The following is a 24,296-nucleotide window of genomic DNA, read 5'->3' on the forward strand; positions in this document are numbered from 1 at the left end:
GGGGCATTAGAAAAAATGGTGTCTTTTTTTTCAGATGTCTTTGAACACTTTTGTTTATTGTAAAAATACTGGAGATGGGGGAGAAAAGGCGATTTTACTGGGCAGGGCGGTTGGAAGTCACATGGTGAAACTTCCAGGAATACGGCCAATCAAAGTTGGCAACCCTACCTGTTGGCCTGGGCAATGGGAGCCAATTTCAAACTTTCAATTCAAGGACCTGCAGTCGGAAAGACTGATCTGTCTGTCATTGGGCCGAATTAATGACCAATTGAAACAGCCCACACAGGCCGGGCCCTATCGCCGGTCAGCGCTGAGTTAGTTAATCTAAGGTTGGGTGGCAGAAAGGAGACTGTGAGAGGAATCAGTGGCCTGAGATTAAGGGAAGGATAAATGAGCTCTGTACCTCCTCATCTCCATCCTGTGTCCCCCCCTCCCTCCCGCTAGAAGACCACCTCTGTGAGAACACGAACTGTATGCATTTCATGGTGAAATAGGGGTACAGTAATGTAGTGGTTCTGTAACTGGACTAATAATCAAGAGAACAAGATTGAATCCCACCATGGCAGATTAGAATTTAAATTCAGTTTTAAAATATTCTGGAAATAAACAGCGAGTACAATCCCCACTGCTTGTAGCGGGGGTGTTAGTCTGAATGGGATTAGCCTGTTGTACGCACTGCAATGGTTTATCGTCTTTTACAGGGACAAAGACCTTCCTCACTATCGGAGGACTAAGAGCTGTGAACGGGGCCTCACACAATCCCTCTCCCACCCCAGGCACCACTCCACTTTTGTGTGTTTGTTTGAGCTTCGTCCTTTCACAGAAGGCGCAATTCTCCCCACAGTGAGCAGGCACTGCCCTGCGTTTCATCACTTCCCTCTGGAACTCACCACTCTGCTCATCTCCATCATCAGAGGAGAGGCCCCTCCGATATCTGCCGACTTATGAGGGAATCTACAACCCGGACAATCACCAAATCTAATGTAATAAAACCCACTGAAACCCACAAAAGAACATAAAGTGAGGGGATTTAATTACAAATACAGTATAATAACAAGGTGGGGAAAGCCTATTGAACTGCCCAAATTAGCCTAATGTGTTACAAGCGGTGTCTTTGTGATTGACTCCAGTGGGAATGATTAGCACTGTTCCCCGATATAGGCGGCTGCCTGTGATAAGCATGGGTGATGTGCGAAGGTGAGGACTCTATCAGTAAAAGTGACCATGACGCTGTCAGATTGTCGTAAAAACCTAACTAACTCTATAGCTGGCCTGGCCTTTAAGTGACTCTAGTCCCACACTATTACTTTATTAACATTGAGAGACTAGGAGCTGTGGAGGAGCAGAGGTTTGAGTGTCCAGGTGCACAATAAATACTAGTGCACAGGTACAAAAATAATGAAAAAAGCTAATGAAATGTTGGCCTTTATCTCAAGGGGGTTAGAATACAAAAATGAGGAAGTGATGCGTCAGTTGTATAGAGCCTTGGTCAGACCCCCCCTGGGGCACTGTGTTCAGTTCTGGGCACCGCGCCTCAGGAAAGATATATTGGTCTTGGAAGAGGCACATTGCAGATTCACCAGAGTGTTTCCAGAACTTAAATAGTTCAATTCTGAGGACTGGTTACATAAATTTGGTTTGTATTCCCTTGAGTTTAGAAGATTGAGGAGTGATCTAATTTAGATCTTTGAAATTATAAAGAGATTCGATAAGGTCGATATAGAGAAACTATTTCCTCTGGTGGGGAATCCAGAACAAGGGGACATCATCTTAAAATTAGAGCTGGGTCATTCTGGAGTGAAATCAGGAAACACTTTTTCTCACAAAAGGGAGTGGAAATCTGGAACTCTCTCCCTCAAAAGGCTGTTGAGGCCGGGGGTCAATTGAAATTTTTAAGACTGAGATTGGTAGATTTTTGTTGGGTATCAAGGGATGTGGAACAAAGCCGGGTAAATAGAGTTAAGGTACATGATCAGCCATGATCTCATCAAATGCCAGAACAGGCTCGAGGGGCTGAATGGCCTCTTCCTGTTCCTATGTTTTATATTCCTATGTACCCAATGAGAGTCAACATGAACAGATCCTTCTGGAAGGGGCGTAACTGGGTCCCTGTGCGGGAGCAGAATTCGTGTCGTAGTATAATTAAAACTGTATGATTGGCAGACCGAGCTCTGGATGTCTGGAGAATATCCGTGTGCTGCGGGAGTGTCTTGTGCTACATCAAAGTGAGAGTGCAAGGGTCAGACTGCAAGAAAATGGCACTGCTCTCTGCCTGACCTGAGTGAGCTCATGCCATTCCCAAAAGGGCAATCACTCCATCTTCTCTGATTTTCCCCAGAAGGTTCTGTCTCATGCTGGACTGTGGCTCCACTCGCCCCCTGGCAGCCTCCAGTACTTCCCCTGATCGGACACACCATGTGTGAGCTCTCACGGTGAGTGTCTTCACCTCACACTGCGATTCAGGAGGGTCAGCACCACTGCTCAGAGGGGGAGCTGGGGCCGTATTTATAGGTCGCTAGGCAGAGGAAAAGGGGGCAAGTACCCATTACACCCAAGTCTCTGCCAAACTGGCATTACCCAGTGACCTCCTGCCCTTCTCTCCCGGAGGGGAGAACAGGAATAATCAAAAACCTGTCCATCACACAATGATGAGGAAGGAGAAACTTTCCGCATTCCTCACTTTCCAAAGCCTCCGCTCCACTGACCTGTGCCCCCTGATTGTGGACCTTACTGGCTGTACACAGTAAGCCACAACACAGAACTCGAGAGGGGCTGGGAAGAAGATACTGGAGGCACAAACATGTAGGATGCACCCTTCCTACAGATACAGGAATGGGTTTCTATGTGAGAGGATATCTGGTTGTTGGATTTGGACAGAGGTCACAAGGTCCTGCAGCCAGAGGCCATCATCTGCACAGGACCAGGCAGGAGTGAATCATTCACTTCTACACCTGCACCTGCCCTGGGAATATTTGACGCGACAGTGTAGAGGGAGCTTTACTCTGTATCTAACCCGTGCTGTACCTGCCCTGGGAGTGTTTGATGGGACAGTGTAGAGGGAGCTTTACTCTGTATCTAACCCGTGCTGTACCTGCCCTGGGAGTGTTTGATGGGACAGTGTAGAGGGAGCTTTACTCTGTATCTAACCCGTGCTGTACCTGCCCTGGGAGTGTTTGATGGGACAGTGTAGAGGGAGCTTTACTCTGTATCTAACCCTGTACCTGACCCTGGGAGTGTTTGATGGGACAGTGTAGAGGGAGCTTTACTCTGTATCTAACCCGTGCTGTACCTGCCCTGGGAGTGTTTGATGGGACAGTGTAGAGGGAGCTTTACTCTGTATCTAACCCGTGCTGTACCTGCCCTGGGAGTGTTTCATGGGACAGTGTAGAGGGAGCTTCACTCTCTATCTACCTGTGCTGTAACGGACCTGGGAGTGTTTGATGGGACAGTGCAGAGGGAGCTTTACTCTGTATCTAACCCATGCTGTACCTGCCCTGGGAGTTATTTATAGTATAGAATATAAAAACAAGGAGGTATTGCTGCAGTTATATAAGGTATTGGTGAGACCGCACCTGGAATACTGCATACAGTTTTGGTGTCCATACTTAAGAAAAGACATACTTGCTCTCGAGGCAGTACAAAGAAGGTTCACTCGGTTAATCCCGGGGATGAGGGGGCGGACATATGAGGAGAGGTTGAGTAGATTGGGACTCTACTCATTGGAGTTCAGAAGAATGAGAGGCGATCTTATTGAAACATATAAGATTGTGAAGGGTCTTGATCGGGTGGATGCAGTAAGGATGTTCCCAAAGATGGGTGAAACTAGAACTAGGGGGCATAATCTTAGAATAAGGGGCTTCTCTTTCAAAACTGAGATGAGGAGAAACTTCTTCACTCAGAGGGTGGTAGGTCTGTGGAATTTGCTGCCCCAGGAAGCTGTGGAAGCTACATCATTAGATAAATTTAAAACAGAAATAGACAGTTTCCTAGAAGTAAAGGGAATTAGGGGTTATGGGGAGCGGGCAGGAAATTGGACATGAAGCTGAGTTCGGATCGGTCAATGCCCTGTGGGTGGCGGAGAGGGCCCAGGGGCTATGTGGCCGGGTCCTGCTCCGACTTCTTGTGTTCTTTAGATTTGTGGTTGGGATCAGATCAGCCATGATCTTATTGAATGGCGGAGCAGGCTCGAGGGGCCGATTGGCCTACTCCTGCTCCAATTTCTTATGTTCTTATGTTCTTATGTAACCCTTGCTGTACCTGCCCTGGGAATATTTGATGCAACACTGTAGAGGGAGCTTTACCCTCTATGTAACTCATGCTGTACCTATGCAGGGAGTGTTTGATGGGACAGTGCAGAGGGAGCTTTACTCTGTATCTAACCCATGCTGTACCTGCCCTGGGAGTTATTTATAGTATAGTGTAGAGGAAGATTTACTCTGTTTCTAACCCGTGCTGTACCTGCCCTGGGAGTGTCTGATGGGACAGTGTAGAGGGAGCTTTACTCTGTATCTAACCCGTGCTGTACCTGCTCTGGGAGTGATTAATGGGACGGTGTAGAAGGAGCTTTACTCTGTATCTAACCCCGTTCTGTACCTGCCCTGGGAGTGTTTGATGGGACAGTGTAGAGGGAGCTTTACTCTGTATCTAACCCATTCTATAGCTTACCTGAGAGTGATTGATGGGACAGTGTAGAGTGAGATTTACTCTGAAACTAACCCGTCCTGTACATTTCCAGGGAATGGTTGATTGAACAGTGTGGAGGGAGCTTTAGTCTGTATTTAACCTGTGCTGTAACTGCCCTGGTAATATTTGATGCAACAGTATAGAGGGAGCTTTACTCTGTATCTAACTCGTGCTATACCTGTCCTGGGAATATTTGATGCGACAGTGTAGAAGGAGCTTTACTCTGTATCTAACCCATACTGTACCTGCCTTGGGAGTGTTTGATGAGACAATGTAGAGGGAACTTTACTCTGCATCTAACTTGTGCTGCACCTGTCCTGGGAGTGCAGGATGGGACAGTGTAGAGGGAGCTTTACTCTCTATCTAACCTATTCTGTACCTGTCCTGGGAGCGTTTGATGGTTCAATGCAGAGGGATCTTTACTCTGTATCTATCCCATGCTGTTCCTGCCCTGTGGTGTGTATGGTCAGACAGTGTAGAGGGAACTTCACTCTGTACCTAACCCATGTTGTTCCTGCCCTCGGAACTATTGATAGGACAGTGTAGAGGAGATTTATTCAGTGTCTTACCCGTGCTGTATCCACACTGGGAGTGTTTGATGGAACAGTGTCGAGGGAGCTTTACTCTGTATCTAACCCGTGCTGTACCTGCCCTCGGAGTGTTTGATGGGACAATGTAGAGGGAGCTTTACTCTGTATCTAACCCGTGCTGTACCTGCCCTGGGAGTGTTTGATGGGACAGTGTAGAGGGAGCTTTACTCTGTATCTAACCCGTGCTGTACCTGCCCTGGGAGTGTTTGATGGGACAGTGTAGAGGGAGCTTTATTCTATATCTAACCCGTGCTGTACCTGCCCTGGGAGTGTTTGATGGGACAGTGTAGAGGGAGCTTTACTCTGTATCTAACCCCTGCTGTACCTGCCCTCGGAGTGTTTGATGGGACAATGTAGAGGGAGCTTTACTCTGTATCTAACCCGTGCTGTACCTGCCCTGGGAGTGTTTGATGGGACAGTGTAGAGGGAGCTTTACTCTGTATCTAACCCGTGCTGTACCTGCCCTGGGAGTGTTTGATGGGACAGTGTAGAAGGAGCTTTACTCTGTATCTAACCCGTGCTGTACCTGCCCTGGGAGTTTTTGATGGGACAGTGTAGAGGGAGCTTTACTCTGTATCTAACCCGTGCTGCAGCTGCCAGGGGAGTGCCTCATGGGACAGTGCAGAGGGAGCTTTACTCTGTATCTAACTCCGTTCTGTACCTGCCCTGGGAGTGTTTGATGGGACAGTGTAGAGTGAGATTTACTCTGAATCTAACCTGTCCTGTACATTTCCAGGGAATGTTTGATGGGACAGTGCAGAGGGAGCTTTACTCTGTATCTAACCCCGTTCTGTACCTGCCCTGGGAGTGTTTGATGGGACAGTGTAGAGTGAGATTTACTCTGAATCTAACCTGTCCTGTACATTTCCAGGGAATGTTTGATTGGACAGTGTAGAGGGAGCTTTTTTCTATATCTAACCCATGCTGTACCTTACCTGTGAGGCTTTGATGGGACAGTGTAGAGGGAGCTTTACTCTGTATCTAACCCATGCTGTACCTGTCCTGGGAGTGTTTGATGGGACAGTGTAGAGGGAGCTTTACTCTGTATCTAACCCATGCTGTACCTGTCCTGGGAGTGTTTGATGGGACAGTGTAGAGGGAGCTTTACTCTGTATCTAACCCATGCTGTACCTGTCCTGGGAGTGTTTGATGGGACAGTGTAGAGGGAGCTTTACTCTGTATCTAACCCATGCTGTACCTGTCCTGGGAGTGTTCGATGGGACAGTGTCGAGGGAGCTTTACTCTGCATCTAACTCGTGCTGTACCTGCCCTGGGAGTGTTTGATGGGACAGTGTGGAGGGAGCTTTACTCTGTATCTAATCCGTGCTGTACCTGCTCTGGGAGTGTTTGATGGGACAGTGTAGAGGGAGCTTTACTCTGTATCTAACCCATTCTATACCTTACCTGAGAGTGCTTGATGGGACAGTGTAGAGTGAGATTTACTCTGAATCTAACCTGTCCTGTACATTTCCAGGGAATGTTTGAATGAATAGTGTAGAGGGAGCTTTAGTCTGTATTTAACCAGTGCTGTAACTGCCCTGGTAATATTTGATGCAACAGTGTAGAGGGAGCTTTACTCTGTATCTAACTCGTGCTGTACCTGTCCTGGGAGTGTCTGATGGGACAATTTTGAGGGAACTTTACTCTGCATCTAACTCATGCTGTACCTGCCTTCGGAGTTATTGATAATATCGTGTAGAGGAAGTTTTACTCTGCATCTAACTCGTGCTGTACCTATCCTTGGAGTGTATGATCAGACAGTGTAGAGGGAGCTTTACTCTATATCTAACCTATGCTGTTCCTGCCCTCGAAACTTTTGATAGGACAGTGTAGACGGAGCTTTATTCAGTGTCTTACCTGTGCTGTACCTACACTGGAAGTGTTTGATGGGGCAGTGTAGAGGGAGCTTTACTCTGCATCTAACCCGTGCTGTTCCTGCCCTGGGAGTGTTTGATGGGATAGTGTAGAGGGAGCTTTATTCTGTATCTAAGCTGTGCTTTACCTGTCCTGGGAGTTTTTAATGTGACAGTGTAGAGGGAGAATTTACTGTCACTAACCGGTGATTAAATGCCCTGGGAGTGAGTGTTTGATGCCGGCACTAGGTGTCTAAAATGGAAATTGTTCTATTTGCAGCCGTGAGCAGGAGCATGGAATGATTTGGAGAATGTTGAGGGACTGTGCCTGATCTCAGTCCCTCCATCAGGTATATCCTTCCTCTGTCTTGCTTTCCTTGTCTCAGTTAATTATACTGCTGAAGATTTTATTGCCCTCGCCCGAAATTGATTGTATTGAAATGTTGGAGACCTGCAGGGTATCGTCACCTTCATGGAGTTTCACCAGTCGAATTCCAGGCTTGTTGCCTTTGGAAATGGAGCTTTAGAAAACCCATCAATCAGACCCATTCAGCAAACTGGGTAATGGAGGGTGTCCCCCTGTCCTCATCCCTGAGCGGAGGACCCACCAGTTAAAGTTAGAGCTCATTATTCCTGCTCTGATCTGCTCAGGCTACTCGGAGTAGCCCGTGTGGAATCATTGCAGTGTCAACATGATAACAGGTTTGTAGCCCCAGCATCAGCCCCAGGCATCGTTCTCTCGCTCCTGCTTGTCCATGGGGTCGACTGAATGAGGAAGAACGAAGGAGTTTTATCCATGCTTCACAGATACCGTCCAAAGTTCATTGCAGCCCTTGCTTCTCTGTTTGACAGGCCCTGCTGGAGTACAGGGGTTTCTCCTGTAACTGCGATAGTTACAGGAGGGCAAAAAGGGGACATGAGATTGCTTTGGCAGATAAGGCAAAGGAGAATCCAAAGAGCTTCTACAAATACGTAAAGGGCAAAAGAGTAACTAGGGAGAGAATAGGGCCTCTTAAGGATTAACAAGGTCATCTATGTGCGGAACCACAAGAGATGGGTGAGATCCTAAATGAATATTTCACATCGGTATTTACGGTTGAGAAAGGCATGGATGTTAGGGAACTTGGGGAAATAAATAGTGATGTCTTGAGGAGTGTACATATTACAGAGAGGGAGGTGCTGGAAGTCTTAACGCGCATCAAGGTAGATAAATCTCCGGGACCTGATGAAATGTATCCCAGGACGTTATGGGAGGTTAGGGAGGAAATTGCGGGTCCCCTAGCAGAGATATTTGAATCATCGACAGCTACAGGTGAGGTGCCTGAAGATTGGAGGGTAGCAAATGTTGTGCCTTTGTTTAAGAAGGGCGGCAGGGAAAAGCCTGGGAACTACAGACCGGTGAGCCTGACATCTGTAGTGGGTAAGTTGTTAGAGGGTATTCTGAGGGACAGGATCTACAGGCATTTGGAGAGGCAGGGACTGATTAGGAACAGTCAGCATGGTTTTGTGAGAGGAAAATCATGTCTCACGAATTTGATTGAGTTTTTTGAAGGGGTAACCAAGAAGATAGATGAGGGCTGTGCAGTAGACGTGGTCTACATGGACTTTAGCAAAGCCTTTGACAAGGTACCGCATGGTAGGTTGTTACATAAGGTTAAATCTTACGGGATCCAAGGTGAGGTAGCCAATTGGATACAAAATTGGATTGACGACAGAAGACAGAGGGTGGTTGAAGAGGGTTGTTTTTCAAACTGGATGCCTGTGACCAGCGGTGTGCCTCAGGGATCGGTGCTGGGTCCGCTGTTATTTGTTATTTATATTAATGATTTGGATGAGAATTTAGGAGGCATGGTTAGTAAGTTTGCAGATGACACCAAGATTGGTGGCATTGTGGACAGTGAAGAAGGTTATCTAGGATTGCAACGGGATCTTGATAAATTGGGCCAGTGGGCCGATGAATGGCAGATGGAGTTTAATTTAGATAAATGTGAGGTGATGCATTTTGGTAGATCGAATCGGGCCAGGACCTACTCCGTTAATGGTAGGGCGTTGGGGAGAGTTATAGAACAAAGAGATCCAGGAGTACAGGTTCATAGCTCCTTGAAAGTGGAGTCACAGGTGGATAGGGTGGTGAAGAAGGCATTCAGCATGCTTGGTTTCATTGGTCAGAACACTGAATACAGGAGTTGGGATGTCTTGTTGAAGTTGTACAAGACATTAGTAAGGCCACACTTGGAGTACTGTGTACAGTTCTGGTCACCCTATTATAGAAAGGATATTATTAAACTGGAAAGAGTGCAGAAAAGATTTACTAGGATGCTACTGGGACTTGATGGTTTGACTTACAGGGAGAGGTTAGACAGACTGAGACTTTTTTCCCTGGAGAGTAGGAGGTTTAGGGGTGATCTTATAGAAGTCTATAAAATAATGAGGGGCATAGATAAGGTAGATAGTCAAAATCTTTTCCCAAAGGTAGGGGAGTCGAAAATGAGGGGGCATAGATTTAAGGTGAGAGATACAAAAGGGTCCAGAGGGGCAATCTTTTCACTCAAAGGGTGGTGAGTGTCTGGAACGAGCTGCCAGAGGCAGTAGTAGAGGTGGGTACAATTTTGTCTTTTAAAAAGTATTTAGACAGTTACATGGGTAAGATGGGTATAGAGGGATATGGGCCAAGTGCAGGCAATTGGGACTAGCTTAGTGGTATAAACTGGGCGACATGGAAATGCTGGGCCGAAGGGCCAGTTTCCATGTTGTAAACGTCTATGATTCTAGTTCAATCCTGTCACTGGTTTATAATCTCCCACTGATGCTGCCTCCAGGTGAATAATTGTGAATAGCGTTCCTCAGATTGGAGATGATTGAGTCCTGTACAATCAGCTGGAGTGTAAGGAGGGAGTGTGTGTGTGCGAGGGGTGTATCGATAGCGAGTGTATGAGCAGGAAGTGTATAAGCAAGAGATGTGTGTGTATGAGGAGAGAGTGTTTGGGCGGACAGTGTGTTGTCAGGGAGTGCGTGAGCAGGGAGTGTGTGGGCAGGGAGAGTGTGAGCGGGCAGTGTGCATGCAGGAAGTGATGTATGTGAGCGGGAAGTGTGTCATATACTGTGTGCATGGAATGTGAGAGAACGTGATGAGTGAGCAGAGAGTGTGTGTACAGGGAATGTGTGTACAGGGTGTGTGTGTACTTGGGGCTGTGACTACATGGGGTGTGTGAGCAGAGTGTGTAGAGGTTGTGTATGTACAGGGAGTGTGTGTACAGGGAATGTGTGCAGAGGGTGTCTGTGAGCAGGGGGTGTGTGTACAGGGGTGTGTGTGAACAGGGTGAGTGTGTACTGGGAGTGTGTGAGTAGAGGGTGTTTGTGAGCAGGGAGTGTGTATGTAGAGGGTGTGTATGAGCAGGAAGTGTGTGTACAGGGAGTGTGTGTACATGGGATGTGAGAGCAGGGAGTGTGTGTACAGGGGGTGGGTGAGCACGGTGTGTGTAAGCAGGGAGTGTGTGCGCAGAGATTGAGTGTGCAGGGTGTGTGTGTGCAGGGAGTGTGTATACAGAGGTTGTGTAAGCAGGGAGTGTGAGCAGGAAGTGTGTGTAGAGGTTTGTATGTACAGGGGGTTTGTGCACAGGGGGTTTGTGTACAGGGAGTGTATGTACAGGGAGTGTGTGAGATGGGAGTGTGTGTACCAGAGTTGTGAGAGGAATTGTGTGTACGGGGGGGTGTGAGCAGGGAGTGTACATAGTGGGTGTGTGTGTGGATGGTGTGTGTGTACAGGGAATGTGTGTAGAGGGTGTGTGTGAGCAGGGAGTGTGTATGCAGGGGGTGTGTGAGCAAGGAGTGTGTGTAGAGGGTGTGTGTACAGGGTGTGTGAGAGCAGGGAATGTGTGTACAGGGAATTTGTGTACAGGGAATGTGTGGACAGGGGGTGTGTGTACCGGGGGTGTGTGCACGGGGAGTGTGTGTACAGGGGGTGAGAGCAGGGAGTGTGTGTATAGGGAATGTGTAAATGGCGCGTGTGTACAGGGAATGTGTGTACAGGGAGTGTGTGAACAGGGAGTGTGTGAACAGGGAGTGTGTGAGCGGGGAGTGTGTGAACAGGGAGTGTGTGAGCGGGGAGTGTGTGAACAGGGAGTGTGTGAGCGGGGAGTGTGTGAACAGGGAGTGTGTGAGCGGGGAGTGTGTGAACAGGGAGTGTGTGAGCGGGGAGTGTGTGAACAGGGAGTGTGTGAGCGGGGAGTGTGTGAACAGGGAGTGTGTGAGCGGGGAGTGTGTGAACAGGGAGTGTGTGAGCGGGGAGTGTGTGTACAGGGAGTGTGAGAGCAGGGAGTGTGTGTATAGGGAATGTGTAAATGGGGCGTGTGTATAGGGAATGTGTAAAGGGAGTGTGTGTATACAGGGAGTGTGTGTACAGAGGGTGTGTGAGCATGGAATGTGTTAGCCCAGAGATTATAAATTCAGTGAAATATTGGAGAGTTCTCATAATAAAGGCACACAAGTGATCAACGGGCAAATCACAACAAACTGAGAAAGTCTTCTTCATAAAAGTTTATTGTAATAAATAACATTTCATTGTCAGAGTGAGGTACTCATTTCTTTTGTTAAACAAAACTTGTTAGAAGCTGGTTAGGATTGTCTTTTTACTACGTACAATATGGGTCGTTAAGTCTGGTTGGATGAGGACATTGCGTTATTGGATATTGAACACTTTTACATCTAGATGGTGTTTTGAAAACTTCTCCCCTAATTCCGTTAACACTGACTTGCCTCTTGCCAATAATATTCGCTTAGCGCTTGGTGGCAGCGCATGCATCTCATGCAGACGGTGTGAGACAAAACGTGTAACTGTTCCGTGACATGCAGTTTCTACGTGCGATCGGTGTGATGGTTAGGATATACTACACCTATTTCATATACCCTACGTTCCAGCCCAGCTCAACGTAAGGTGCTCTGAGGGAGCCAGGCTCAGTTAGAATTGGACTAATGAGACTAGCATGGTGGTACCTGGCTTACTAATTAGTATTATTATTAATTAGCAATCATTATTATTAATAATAATAATAATAATAAAATATTCTTTAAAAGGAACAGATTGAGGAATCGTTGAAGGGTCATGCTCAATGCCATGGCTGGGGGGTGGGATGGTGTGGGGGGGTAAGCATGCAATAACATCATCGTGATGCAAGGGAGACACACACCATGATAAACTGGAAATGGTTTCCATTTGGTTAATAATTAGTCATTTTTTAATACCATCAGGGTAAAGTTCGAACAATGGGGGAGGAGACTGCCAGCCAATGTGAACTATCTCTGGGTGCAGAGTTCTGGTGTATGTCAATCCAGGGAATTCAGCTTGTTCACAAGGTGAACGCCCCAGACTGCAATGAAAGTTCCACATGAATGAGCAACCAGGTGAATGCTGTTGTGGCAACAGTGAACGAGTGAGAAGATCATATACTTAACGGTAGGGTTTGGTACTAAATACTGGGAGTTGGGGGGCTTTATAAAGTCTTGCATCTAGTGTGCATCCACCACACCCAGACTCCATATGCCATTACAGATACAAAACAACCTTAAATGTCTTCAGGTCAACTGTGGGAGAGTGAAACTCAGTCATTGATCAGCAGTGAAATTTATAAGCAGTTACAATTGCTCACTGATTGACTGCAGAAGTTTATAGGCGGATACAATTACTGCTGGATTTGCTTAATAGAGAATGGACCTTAAATGGACAGGCCAGATTCGCAACTAAACATCACAACTGTGCTCCATATTCTAGACCCAAGATTTCTAGTGAGTAAATGTCAAAATATGCTTAAATGACCTGTGCCAACACTGCCCTCCCCCAACGTGCTTATCCCGGGCTCGTTAGGTCACATTTAGGGTTTGTACTGAAGCCCTGTTCTCAGTCAGTGAGAAGTTTGTGGATTATTAATGTCACAAATCCCACAGTTTATGCTTGTATGTTGAAATGGATAAAATATTGCTCTGTGCAGTTTCTAATGAGCTGGGCTTTCATCTTCCTGCCACCTTCAACACTAACTGAAGATTCCTCTCGGATGGTTTGGCTCCCTGTCTTCTGGCTCTGCTCCAGTACAAAAGGATTTAAAAGCCAGTTGGAGGGTGAAGACGGGGATCACAATATCCTGAAGTATGTTACACACAGTGAAAGCAACAGGAACATGGTAAAACCCATTCATCCCATACCTTGGTGGTGACATACCTGAGGACAAGGGATAACAATACACATACATATATGGAAAAGGGGTTTTTGAAGAGTTTGTTTTATCCGTGTGCTTTGAGGAAACACTCTACCACGAGATGTTGGGCACTGGAAGCAATGGGTTAGGTCGGGATTTTACCTACCAATAATGGGATCTCCAGCACGACATGGGGGCTCCCAGCATGATTACTGGGGGTCTCACATCTGAAAAATAAGTGAATGAAAATTCCATTTCAGGAAAGTCAGTCTGCCCTACCAATTTTATTTTCCTTCCAGTGTCCCTTGATCTCTGCGCCATCTTGTTAAAGAGGAACATCTGGCGGGCAGAGGAACTGAGCACAGCTGAATTTTGGTTTCTTCCTAATTTTGGGTTTATTTCTAACTTGCCTTAGTACAGCTATCAGGATATCTAACATTGCCTGTCCTGTCAGAACATAAAAAAGAGAACAATGAGAAAAGGCCATACCGAGCCTACTCCTTCTAGTTGGTAGTGTCCTAGACTCGCTACAACACATTTAAAGGGCCATTTTATGACTTTGCACTCCTGGCTGGGAGCCTCACCCATCAAGTGTGTGTGTTAGGATTCGGGTGCAAGCTGTGCATAAATATTTGATGTACACTCCCAGCGACCAAGGCTCTCACTACTGGGAGTTCAAAGCCAGAGAATGATCGCTTTATTCTCCTGAATAATTCTTCTAAAACTGCCCAGAGATCTGGAAAACTGCTTCCTAACCACAGAAATAAACACCATCTAGCACCCTACCAGTTAGGGCATTGGCTTGCTGATATATCTGAGAGGGAAGAATCCCGGGCCAAAGTGCAAATCCACCCATCCAGGTCCCATCAGTGATCTAGACCAGCTATGTGGAGCGCAGCAGTTCAACACAAAGGGCGCGACGTTAAGGGTAAATAATACCAGGCCCAGCACCAAAGCCAGCACATTTTGCAAACCGCCTGCGATTAACCAATATCTGCGCGGGCCCTCCGATGCAGTGAGGTCTTGCAAAATTTACCCTTAACAATTAGTGGCGGAGCTAGTGGGGTGGGGGAGGTGCAATTTTATATGTCAGGACTCGGCCATAACTGACTGCAAATGATTTACTCCCGTAACTTTTAAATTCCTGATTGCGATGCATTACTGTTTTGAGTCTGACACCACTGGAGGACATGGTCGTTGCTGTGCTATGCTAAGTCACCCCCCCATCCCTTCCCGCCTCAGTCCTTTGGTCCTTAGCTCCACCCCTGTTAACTATCTCTCAATCAGATTGTGTGACCACTTGTTTATTGTGTGCTATTTTCAAATTGAAAATCACATTAAAAACATGATTCAAAACATCCCCCACAAATGAACTGCATTCAGCAGGGAGATTCTCAGCTCCATCCCCAGTTTGTGCTGAGTTAGACATCTCAGCAAGGCAGCAATGGGTCACTACAATTCGCGTAACCTCAGGCAAGGATCACGCTCTGATACTATCTAGTGATCCCTACTGGGAACAGTGAGTAAGAGGATACAGTACGTGTAAATATTGTATTAAAAATCTTATACCTGTGTGCATTTCCAAGAAGGCCAAGCAATAACCAGGGATCTCAGACACACTTCGAATATGATAAACAGTTTCATTGGAATGTTCTGAATAGAAAATAGGAATTCCTCCTTTTTCTGGAAATCCTATCAGTTTTTTTGGCCAACGTTACATCTTTTACTACGGAGTGCCTTGTGCAGATGCACTACTGAAGTTGGGGCTGGAAGACAGTGCTTTTGTTACAAGCCTTGTGTAAGAAATTTCACATGCCGCGCTGATGATTTGTGTTGTCTGCAGTTTTAGAATCATTGGAGACACTGTCCAAGTTTATTCTGATTTTGGGCTAGTGATGGTCCTTGAGGCCACAGAAGATATTCTTTGAAGTGTTAGGAACTGTTCTTCAAAAGTTGATCATTGATACAGTGAAGACATCATTAAATTAAAATGAAAAAACAATAAAGATGGTTTTTAAATGTCTTCTTAGATCTGTTTGTGCTAATCCACATAATTAAATTCAGTCAGATTGTAGATGAGTCTGGGTCACCTGGACCTTCAAATGATCTTACTCTAGATTTGTAGTGGCAGATATATTCAACGTTTGGGCAGACGTGGAGATATCTGTAGTGTCCACCGGGCTGTGATAGTCAGAGGTCAGGTCCTGGTCAATTAGAGGAATGTTCATTGCAGCCAGAGTCAATGCTGTCACTGAACCTTTGCTTAAACTCTGGCTGTAGATCATCAACAACATGTCCAGCTTTTGTTCTATGGACTGAACCTGAAATATACAGAGCAAAGACTTAATGCAAATAACTAAAAGTGAAATGAAGCAAGGATACAGTGGACCAAAACTACTGATTTCCACAGTAGTCAAGCTATATTAAAGTGTGGTCAAATGCCAAAATGGAGATGTAGGGCGTGGTGTGATTAGTGATCTGCAATCACATGTTTTCTGCCCTCCTCTGAAGGAGGTACTGACTCTTTCTGGGGTGGAAGTTCCATAGGTGCTGTCCACCCAAGTGACCATTCTTCAAATTAGTCTAAACAGTAAGGGGGTTATATTGGCTGACCCCCGAAACCGGCTGCGGGGGTCGCGGTGTGCGATTAACCCGCTTCCGGTCGTTGAGATGCAGGCAGCGTGTTGCATTCATGCTGCCTGGTGATTTACTTGATTGCTGCATGCAGCCAGCCCTACCTGCCCTATTGAGCAGGGGACCCTAATATCAGGAGGGGCTCGCACCACTTAAAGGCAACCTGCACCTCTTAAAGGGAACGCGCATTATGGTTGCAGGAAGTGGTGGAATCAATGGTGAAGTGAATCTGTGCTACAATATAGTGCAGCATGGTGATGATGGGAACTCTGGAATTTTTAATGAGCAACAATTGGGCTGCTCAACCTTTGTGGGACTCTGATATTTGCAAAATATAAGATACAGGTCCACATGGATTCTGAACGGAGATCAGACATTTTTCACGTAAAACACAGATGCAGGTCCCGTCCCTAGGTCTACAAACTGTTGAGTTATTTTAAAACATTGAATAAAGGTTGCGCACTACTAAATCCCACATCCTCCAATCTGCACACCAGACTTCACCAATCTGCCGATCTGAGTTTGCGAGAGAGCTTGCACCAAGGTTCTCTGATGATGCACAAGAGGCCTTGGTGCAAGAGGTGGACAGAAGGAGTGGCATTCTATATCCACGGAGGGGTGGGGGGGGGGGGGGGGCGGGCAAAAGGCCCTCCAGACACATGCTCCCGAGGCAGTAGGGGACGAGGTCAATGCCAGGAGCATAACATCACGAACATGGATGCAGTGCAGGAAGAAGTTCAATGCTTTGACACAGGTGGTCAAGGTGAATGAGGTCAACTGTCAAGTGACATCTCCTACCAACTGCACCACTAGCCACATCCACTGCTCCACACACTACACCTCCCATCACCCACCTACCAACAAACCCTCTCAATCAGTTCTTAGTTCTTCCAATCAGATGTTTCATCTCACCCTCACACATTACCACTGTTGCAAGCCGCACATCCACAACTCAGATCACACACACTGGCAGCTATTCCAACATGACAGCCGCATCACCCAAACATCTGACAGGACACTCACCATTACATGTCCCGTTTACTTGTAGGAGAAGATGGCGCATAATAGAAGGCAGCAAGTGGCAGTGGCTCCATGGAACATGAACCTGCTGTCCTCTCTCAGGATGACAGCATTCCTGTCCCACCTCTGCCACTCCGCCAGTGCCCTTGGGTTGGCTGCCTATCAGCTAGCCAGCCCACTCCCTGTAGAGTATTGAAACTTTATTATAGGAACATAGGAACAGGAGTAGGCCATTTAGCCCCTCAAGCCTGCTTTTTTTAAATTCGTTCATGGGATGTTGCTGGCGAGGCCAACATTTATTGCCCATTCCTAATTGCCCTTGAGAAAGTGGTGGTGAGCCGCCTTCTTGAACCGCTGCAGTCTGTGTGGTGACGGTTCTCCCACAGTGCTGTTAGGAAGGGAGTTCCAGGATTTTGACCCAGCGACGATGAAGGAACGGCGATATATTTCCAAGTCGTGATGGTATGTGACTTGGAGGGGAACGTGCAGGTGGTGTTGTTCCCATGCACCTGTTGTTCTTGTTCTTCCAGGTGGTACAGGTCGCGGGTTTGGGAGGTGCTGTCGAAGAAGCCTTGGCGAGTTGCTGCAGTGCATCCTGTGGATGGTACACACTGCAGCCACTGTGCGCCGGTGGTGAAGGGAGTGAATGTTTAGGGTGGTGGATGGGGTGCCAATCAAGCGGGCTGCTTTATTCTGGATGGTGTCGAGCTTCTTGAGTGTTGTTGGAGCTGCACTCATCCAAGCAAGTGGAGAGTATTCCATCACACTCCTGACTTGTGCCTTGTAGATGGTGGAAAGGCTTTGGGGAGTCAGGAGGTGAGTCACTCACCGCAGAACACCTGCTCTTGTAGCCACAGTATTTATATGGCTGGTCCAGTTAAGTTTCTGGTCAATGGTGACGCCCAGGATGTTGATGGTGGGGGATTCGGCGATGGTCATGCCGTTGAATGTCAAGGGGAGGTGGTTAGATTCTCTCTTGTTGGAGATGGTCATTGCCTGGCACGAATGTTACTTGCCACTTATCAGCCCAAGCCTGGATGTTGTCCAGGTCTTGCTGCATGCGGGCTCGGACTGCTTCATTATTTGAGGGGGAACTGAACACTGTGCAATCATCAGTGAACATCCCCATTTCTGACCTTATGATGGAGGGAAGGTCATTGATGAAGCAGCTGAAGATGGTTGGGCCTAGGACACTGCCCTGAGGAACTCCTACAGCAATGTCCTGGGGCTGAGATGATTGGCCTCCAACAATCACTACCATCTTCCTTTGTGCCAGGTATGACTCCAGCCACTGGAGAGTTTTACCCCTGATTCCCATTGACTTCAATTTTACTAGGGCTCCTTGGTGCCACACTCGGTAAATGCTGCCAAGGGCAGTCACTCTAACCTTACCTCTGGAATTCAGCTCTTTTGTCCATGTTTAGACCAAGGCTGTAATGAGGTCTGGAGCCGAGTGGTCCTGGCGGAACCCAAACTGAGCATTGGTGAGCAGGTTATTGGTGAGTAAGTGCCGCTTGATAGCACTGTCGACGGCACCTTCCATCACTTTGCTGATGATTGAGAGTAGACTGATGGGGCGGTAATTGGCCGGATTGGATTTGTCCTGCTTTTTATGGACAGGACAACCTGAGCAATTTTCCACATTGTTGGGTAGATGCCAGTGTTGTAGCTGTGCTGGAACAGCTTGGCTAGAGGTGCAGCTAGTTCTGGAGCACAAGTCTTCAGCACTACAGCTGGGATGTTGTTGGGGCCCATAGCCTTTGCTGTATCCAGTGCACTCAGCCGTTTCTTAATATCACGTGGAGTGAATCGAATTGGCTGAAGACTGGCTTCTGTGATGGTGGGGATATCGGGAGGAGGCCGAGTTGGATCATCCACTCAGCACTTCTGGCTGAAGATGGTTGCAAACGCTTCAGCCTTGTCTTTTGCACTCACGTGCTGGACTCCGCCATCATTGAGGATGGGGATGTTTGCAGAGCCTCCTCCTCCTGTTAGTTGTTTAATTGTCCACCACCATTCATGACTGGATGTGGCAGGACTGCAGAGCTTTGATCTGATCCGTTGGTTGTGGAATCTGTCTATAGCATGATGCTTCCGCTGTTTAGCATGCATGTAGTCCTGAGTTGTAGCTTCACCAGGTTGGCATCTCATTTTTAGGTACGCCTGGTGCTGCTCCTGGCATGCTCTTCTACACTCCTCATTGAACCAGGGTTGATTCCCTGGCTTGTTGGTAATGGTAGAGTGAGGAATATGCCAGACCATAAGGTTACAGATTGTGCTGGAATACAATTCTGATGCTGCTGATGGCCCACAGCGCCTCATGAATGCCCAGTTTTGAGCTGCTAGATCCGTTCTGAATCTATCCCATTTAGCACGGTGATAGTTTCACACAACACGTTGGATGGTGTCCTCAGTGCGAAGACGGGACTTCGTCTCCACGAGGACGGTGCGGTAGTCACTCCTACCTATACTGTCATGGACAGATGCATTTGCGACAGGTAGATTGGTGAGGACGAGGTCAAGTAAGTTTTTCCCTCGTGTTGGTTCGTTCACCACCTGCCGCAGGTCCAGTCTGGCAGCTATGTCTTTCAGGACTCGGCCAGCTCGGTCAGTAGTGGTGCTGCCGAGCCACTCTTGGTGATGGACATTGAAGTCCCCCACCCAGAGTACATTCTGTGCCCTTGCTACCCTCAGTGCTTCCTCCAAGTGGTGCTCAACATGGAGGAGGGCTGATTCATCAGCTGAGGGAGGGCGGTACGTGGTAATCAGCAGGAGGTTTCTTTGCCCATGTTTGATCTGATGCCATGACATTTCGTGGGGTCCGAAGTCAATGTTGAGGACTCCTAGGGCCACTCCCTCCTGATTGTATATCACTGTACCGCCACCTCTGGTGGGTCTGTCCTGCCGGTGGGACAGGACATACCCAGGGATGGTGATGGAAGAGTCTGGGACGTTGGCTGAAAGGTATAATTCTGTGAGTATGGCTATGTCAGGCTGTTGCTTGACTATTCTGTGGGACAGCTCTCCCAATTTTGGCACAAGTCCCCAGATGTTAGTGAGGAGGACTTTGCAGGGTCGACTGGGCTTGGTTTGCCTTTGTCGTGTCCGGTGCCTAGTGGTCTGATACCGGGTGGTCTGTCCGGTTTTATTCTTATTGTGACTTTTTTTAGTGAGATTTTACAACTGAGTGGCTTGCTAGGCCATTTCAGAGGGCAATTAAGAATCAACCACATTGCTGTGTTCCGCCATTCAATGACATCATGATTGATCTGTGACCTAACTTCATATACCCACCTAAGCCCCATATCCCTTAAATATTCCTTAATGGTTAACAAAAATCTTATCAATTTCAGATTTAAAATTAACAATTCAGCTCGTATCAATTGCCGTTTGCGGAAGAGAGTTCCAAACTTCGACCATCCTTTGTGTGTAGAAATGTTTCTTAACTTCACTCCTGCAATTCCTGGCTCTAATTTTTGGGCTATGTCTCCTGGTCCCAGTATTCAAGTATAGGAGACCTCCAAAAACAGGTACAAATGCATCAGCAGCCAGAAGCAATAATCCAGCAACTAACCTGTAACTCCTGCATGATCCCTTTAAATAGCGCCGGTTAGGGGTCCTCCATGCTATTTAAGACCTGTTCAGCTGTGCGAGGTTAAGACAGTACGTTGGCTGGAGCACTGAGTTCCAAAATCGCATCTGTCCCTTTAAATCAGCATTGCACACTGATCTACCACATATTCTCCCTATTTTACATGGTGCCCGCGTTCATTACCCGCGCTTGCGCGAACGCCTTTATCAATATGGCGTCCGGTGCACGTCACGCTAGAAGTGTGCGCGTGCATTCCGGATGGCATTTTCGGAATTTAGAAGGCCATGTAGCACCTGCAATTCTGTTTCTGTACCACCTATTCTGTACAGCCTACAATTCTGACGAAGGGTCATCGACCTGCAACGTTAACTCTGTTTCTTTCTCTACAGATGCTGCCTGACTTGCTGAGTATTTCCAGCATTTTCTGTTTTTATCCCTGTCCAGGACTGCTGCCACTGATCTTCAAGGCTTGTGAGGTCCTCTGATTTGTATGGCAATGGTGGGTGCCTGCTCCATTAGAGGTGCACCCAGGGCTACACTAGAGGTTAATAATCCAACGGAAGAATGAACGGTTGTGGTTGCTGGGTACCCCACCTTCAGAAACATCTCTTAGCTGCACCCACTCAGCAATCCCCATTATAATGGGACTACATTTGAATATTTTTTACTAGTTCCTCTTTAGGGGTTCAGGATATGATGCAGCCACTACAGAATGTTCTGCTCAGACTCACCAGACAGGCATACTGATGATACATGCCTTTTTGGCTGGGAATATGGGAACTCCTAACAAAGGGAATGCCTGTCACTCTCATGCCAATGGTATCGTTTGGAGCAGGTAGAAGCTCTGGTCTCAACAAGCCATCCCATAAGCTCTCTATTAGTTGTATGTAAACTGAGATTGGAGCTCAGGACTGTCTTAACTCAATGGGTATGGGCCCACGGAACAAAACAGGGTCAGTTGTGTTTCCTTTCCCAGTTCCCAGTCTCCAGGGGATACAAGGAAAATCTTGCCTCGTATTCCTTGCATCTGTTGATATATTGGGCCAGTGTGGGCTTGCCTCTCCACAGGACAATGGACTGAATCCACAGCTGAGATTTCTGCTTTGCAGTTGCATCTTCCCAGATTCCTGTGCAGGTAGCAAGTGGACTAGCGTAGAGACCTTGAGCTACAAACCCACATGGCAAATTACCTGTTTCTCCACTTTTATCACCCGTCCCATCATGCTCATCTCATCGAGAGGTTCCAGTTCTGTTGGGGCTTTCTCTCCTTTCTCACGCATCCTCTTGTCTGTTGGCATCTGACCTTTCCCAACGATTTGGTCAACTCTGTGAAATGGGTAAAACAACATCAAAGTCAACTAAATCTAAAACAGTTTTGCTATGTCCTGTGTTCTTGCCTTTTATGCTAAAAAATTAAAAAGAAACCAAGGCAGGGTGGAGAAATGGGGCTGAACGTTCTGATACTCCTCCCTACTGTTGGGTGTTGCATGCAGTGGGCAACTTATCGGAAAAAAGCCAACACTTGACATTAATGGCCAGAAAATCATGATTTTCCAGTGAGCTGCCTTGCTTTGTGCTGGGCCCTTTGTCTTGTTCCTGCAATCCATACACAGCATTCATGTGCACTCTGCAAACCCTTTTATATGGCCTTCTTAACCTGTGTTGCTATGTTTAGTGAGTTATGTATCTGTACCCCGAGATCCCTTTGCTCCACTACCCCATTTAGACCCTTATTATCCAAGCAATATGAGGCCTCTTATCTATATTGAAATTCATTTGCCAGTTACATGCCCATTCTGCAAGTTTATTAATGTTTTCTTGCATTTTAACGCATTCTTCCTTTGTATTAACTACAGCTCCCCAATTTTGTGTCGTCCGCAAATTTTGAAATTGTACTCACGATTCCCCAGTCCAAATCACTGATGTAAATTGTGAACAACAGTGGTCCCAGCACTGATCCCTGTGGAACACCACTTCCCACCTTAAGCTACCCTTAACCCCTACTCTCTGTTTTCTGTTTTGTAGCCAGCTTGCTATCCATTCTGCTACCTGTCCTCTGACTCCACATGCTCTGATCTTAGTCATGAGTTTACAATGTGGTACCTTATCCCTTTTGAAAATCCAAATATATTATATCTACTACACTACTCTAGTCTACTCTTTCTGTTACTTCTTCAAAGAATTCAATAAGGTTGGTCAAGCACAACTTTCCCTTCTGAAATCCGTGCTGACTATTCTTTATTATATTTTTGTATTCTAGATGTTTTACAATTACATCTTTGAGTAAAGATTCCATTATCTTTCCTACCACTGACGTTAAGCTAACTGGTCTATAGTTCTACCTCCCTTTTTAAATATGGGAATAACATTAGCAGCATGGGTTAGAAACAGAGTAAAGCTCCATCTTACCTGTCCCTTCAAACACTCCTAAGGCAGGTACAGCACGGGTTGGATACAGAGTAAAGGTCCCTCTACATTGTCCCATCAAACACTCCCAGGGCAGGTACAGCATGGGTTAGGTACAGAGTAAAGCTCCCTCTACACTGTCCCATCAAACACTCCCAGGGCAGGTACAGCACAGGTTAAATACCAAGTAAAGCTCCCTCTACACTGTCTCATCAAACACTCCAAGGGCAGGTTCAGCACGGGTCAGATACAGAGTAAAGCTCCCTCTACACTGTCCCATCAAACTTTCCCAGGGCAGGTACAGCACGGGTTAGATACAGAGTAAAGCTCCCTCTACACTGTCCCATCAAACACTCCCAGGGCAGGTACAGCACGGGTTAGATACAGAATAAAGCCCGCTCCACACTGTCCTATCAAACACTCCCAGGGCAGGTATAGCACGGGTGAGATAGAGAGTAAACTCACTCTACCCTGTCCCTACAAATACTCCCAGTGCAGGTACAGTATTGGTTAGATACAGAATAAAGTTCACTCCAGCCTGTCCCATCAAACGCTCCCTGTGCAGGTACAGAACGGGTTCGATACAGAATAATGCTCCAACTATACTGTCCCATCAAACACTCCCAGTGCAGGTGCAGGACGGGTTCGATACAGAATAATGCTCCAACTATACTGTCCCATCAAACACTCCCAGTGCAGGTGCAGGACGTGTTAGATAGAGAATAAAGCTCACTCTACATTGTCCCATCAAACACTCCTAGGGCAGGTACAACACAGGTGAGATACAGGGTAAATTCACTCCACATTATCCCATCAAACACTCCCAGGGCAGGTTCAATACGGTTCAGATGCAGAATAAAGCTCCCTCTATAGATAAGTACATGAAGGAGAAAGGAATAGAAGTGTATGGTGATAGGCTGAGATGAAGTAAAGTCAGAGGAGGCTCGTGTGGAACATAAACACCAGCATAGACCTATGGATCAAACAGCATGTTTCTATACAACACTGTCCCAGCAAACAATCCCAGGATAGTTACAGCATTGATTAGATATTGCAGCTGGAACTGTCCCAGTGAAATGTTCCCCTGTATCTGGGACTGTCCCGGTGAGATGTTCCCCTGTATCTGGGACTGTCCTGATGAGATTTTCCCCTGCATTTGGGAACAGGATGAGGCCATTCAGCTCCTCAAGTCTGTTCCGCCAGTCAATTAGATCATTGCTGATTTTTTATCTTAACTCCATTTACTTGCCTTGGTTCCGTGACCCTTAATACTCTTACTTAACAAAAATCTATCAATCTCAGTTTTGACATTTTCAATTGACCCCCACCC

General features: G+C 46.9%; 1 protein-coding gene across 1 annotated transcript in view; it reads right to left on the reverse strand.

Moving 5' to 3' along the window:
* Window positions 1–11,690: 11,690 nt before the first annotated feature.
* LOC137342490 (potassium voltage-gated channel subfamily KQT member 4-like) overlaps window positions 11,691–24,296 on the reverse strand; it is a 541,779-nt gene continuing 529,173 nt past the window's right edge. The window contains exons 12-13 of the mRNA XM_068006381.1: window positions 21,751–21,886; window positions 11,691–15,635 (exon numbers count right to left, since the gene is read on the reverse strand). Of these exons, the coding sequence (XP_067862482.1) occupies window positions 15,423–15,635; window positions 21,751–21,886 (349 nt within the window). The 3' untranslated portion in view covers window positions 11,691–15,422. The remainder of the gene's footprint in view (window positions 15,636–21,750; window positions 21,887–24,296) is intronic.

The sequence above is a fragment of the Heptranchias perlo genome, chromosome 26, assembly GCF_035084215.1.
Source record: "Heptranchias perlo isolate sHepPer1 chromosome 26, sHepPer1.hap1, whole genome shotgun sequence".
NCBI classification, from domain to species: domain Eukaryota; kingdom Metazoa; phylum Chordata; class Chondrichthyes; order Hexanchiformes; family Hexanchidae; genus Heptranchias; species Heptranchias perlo.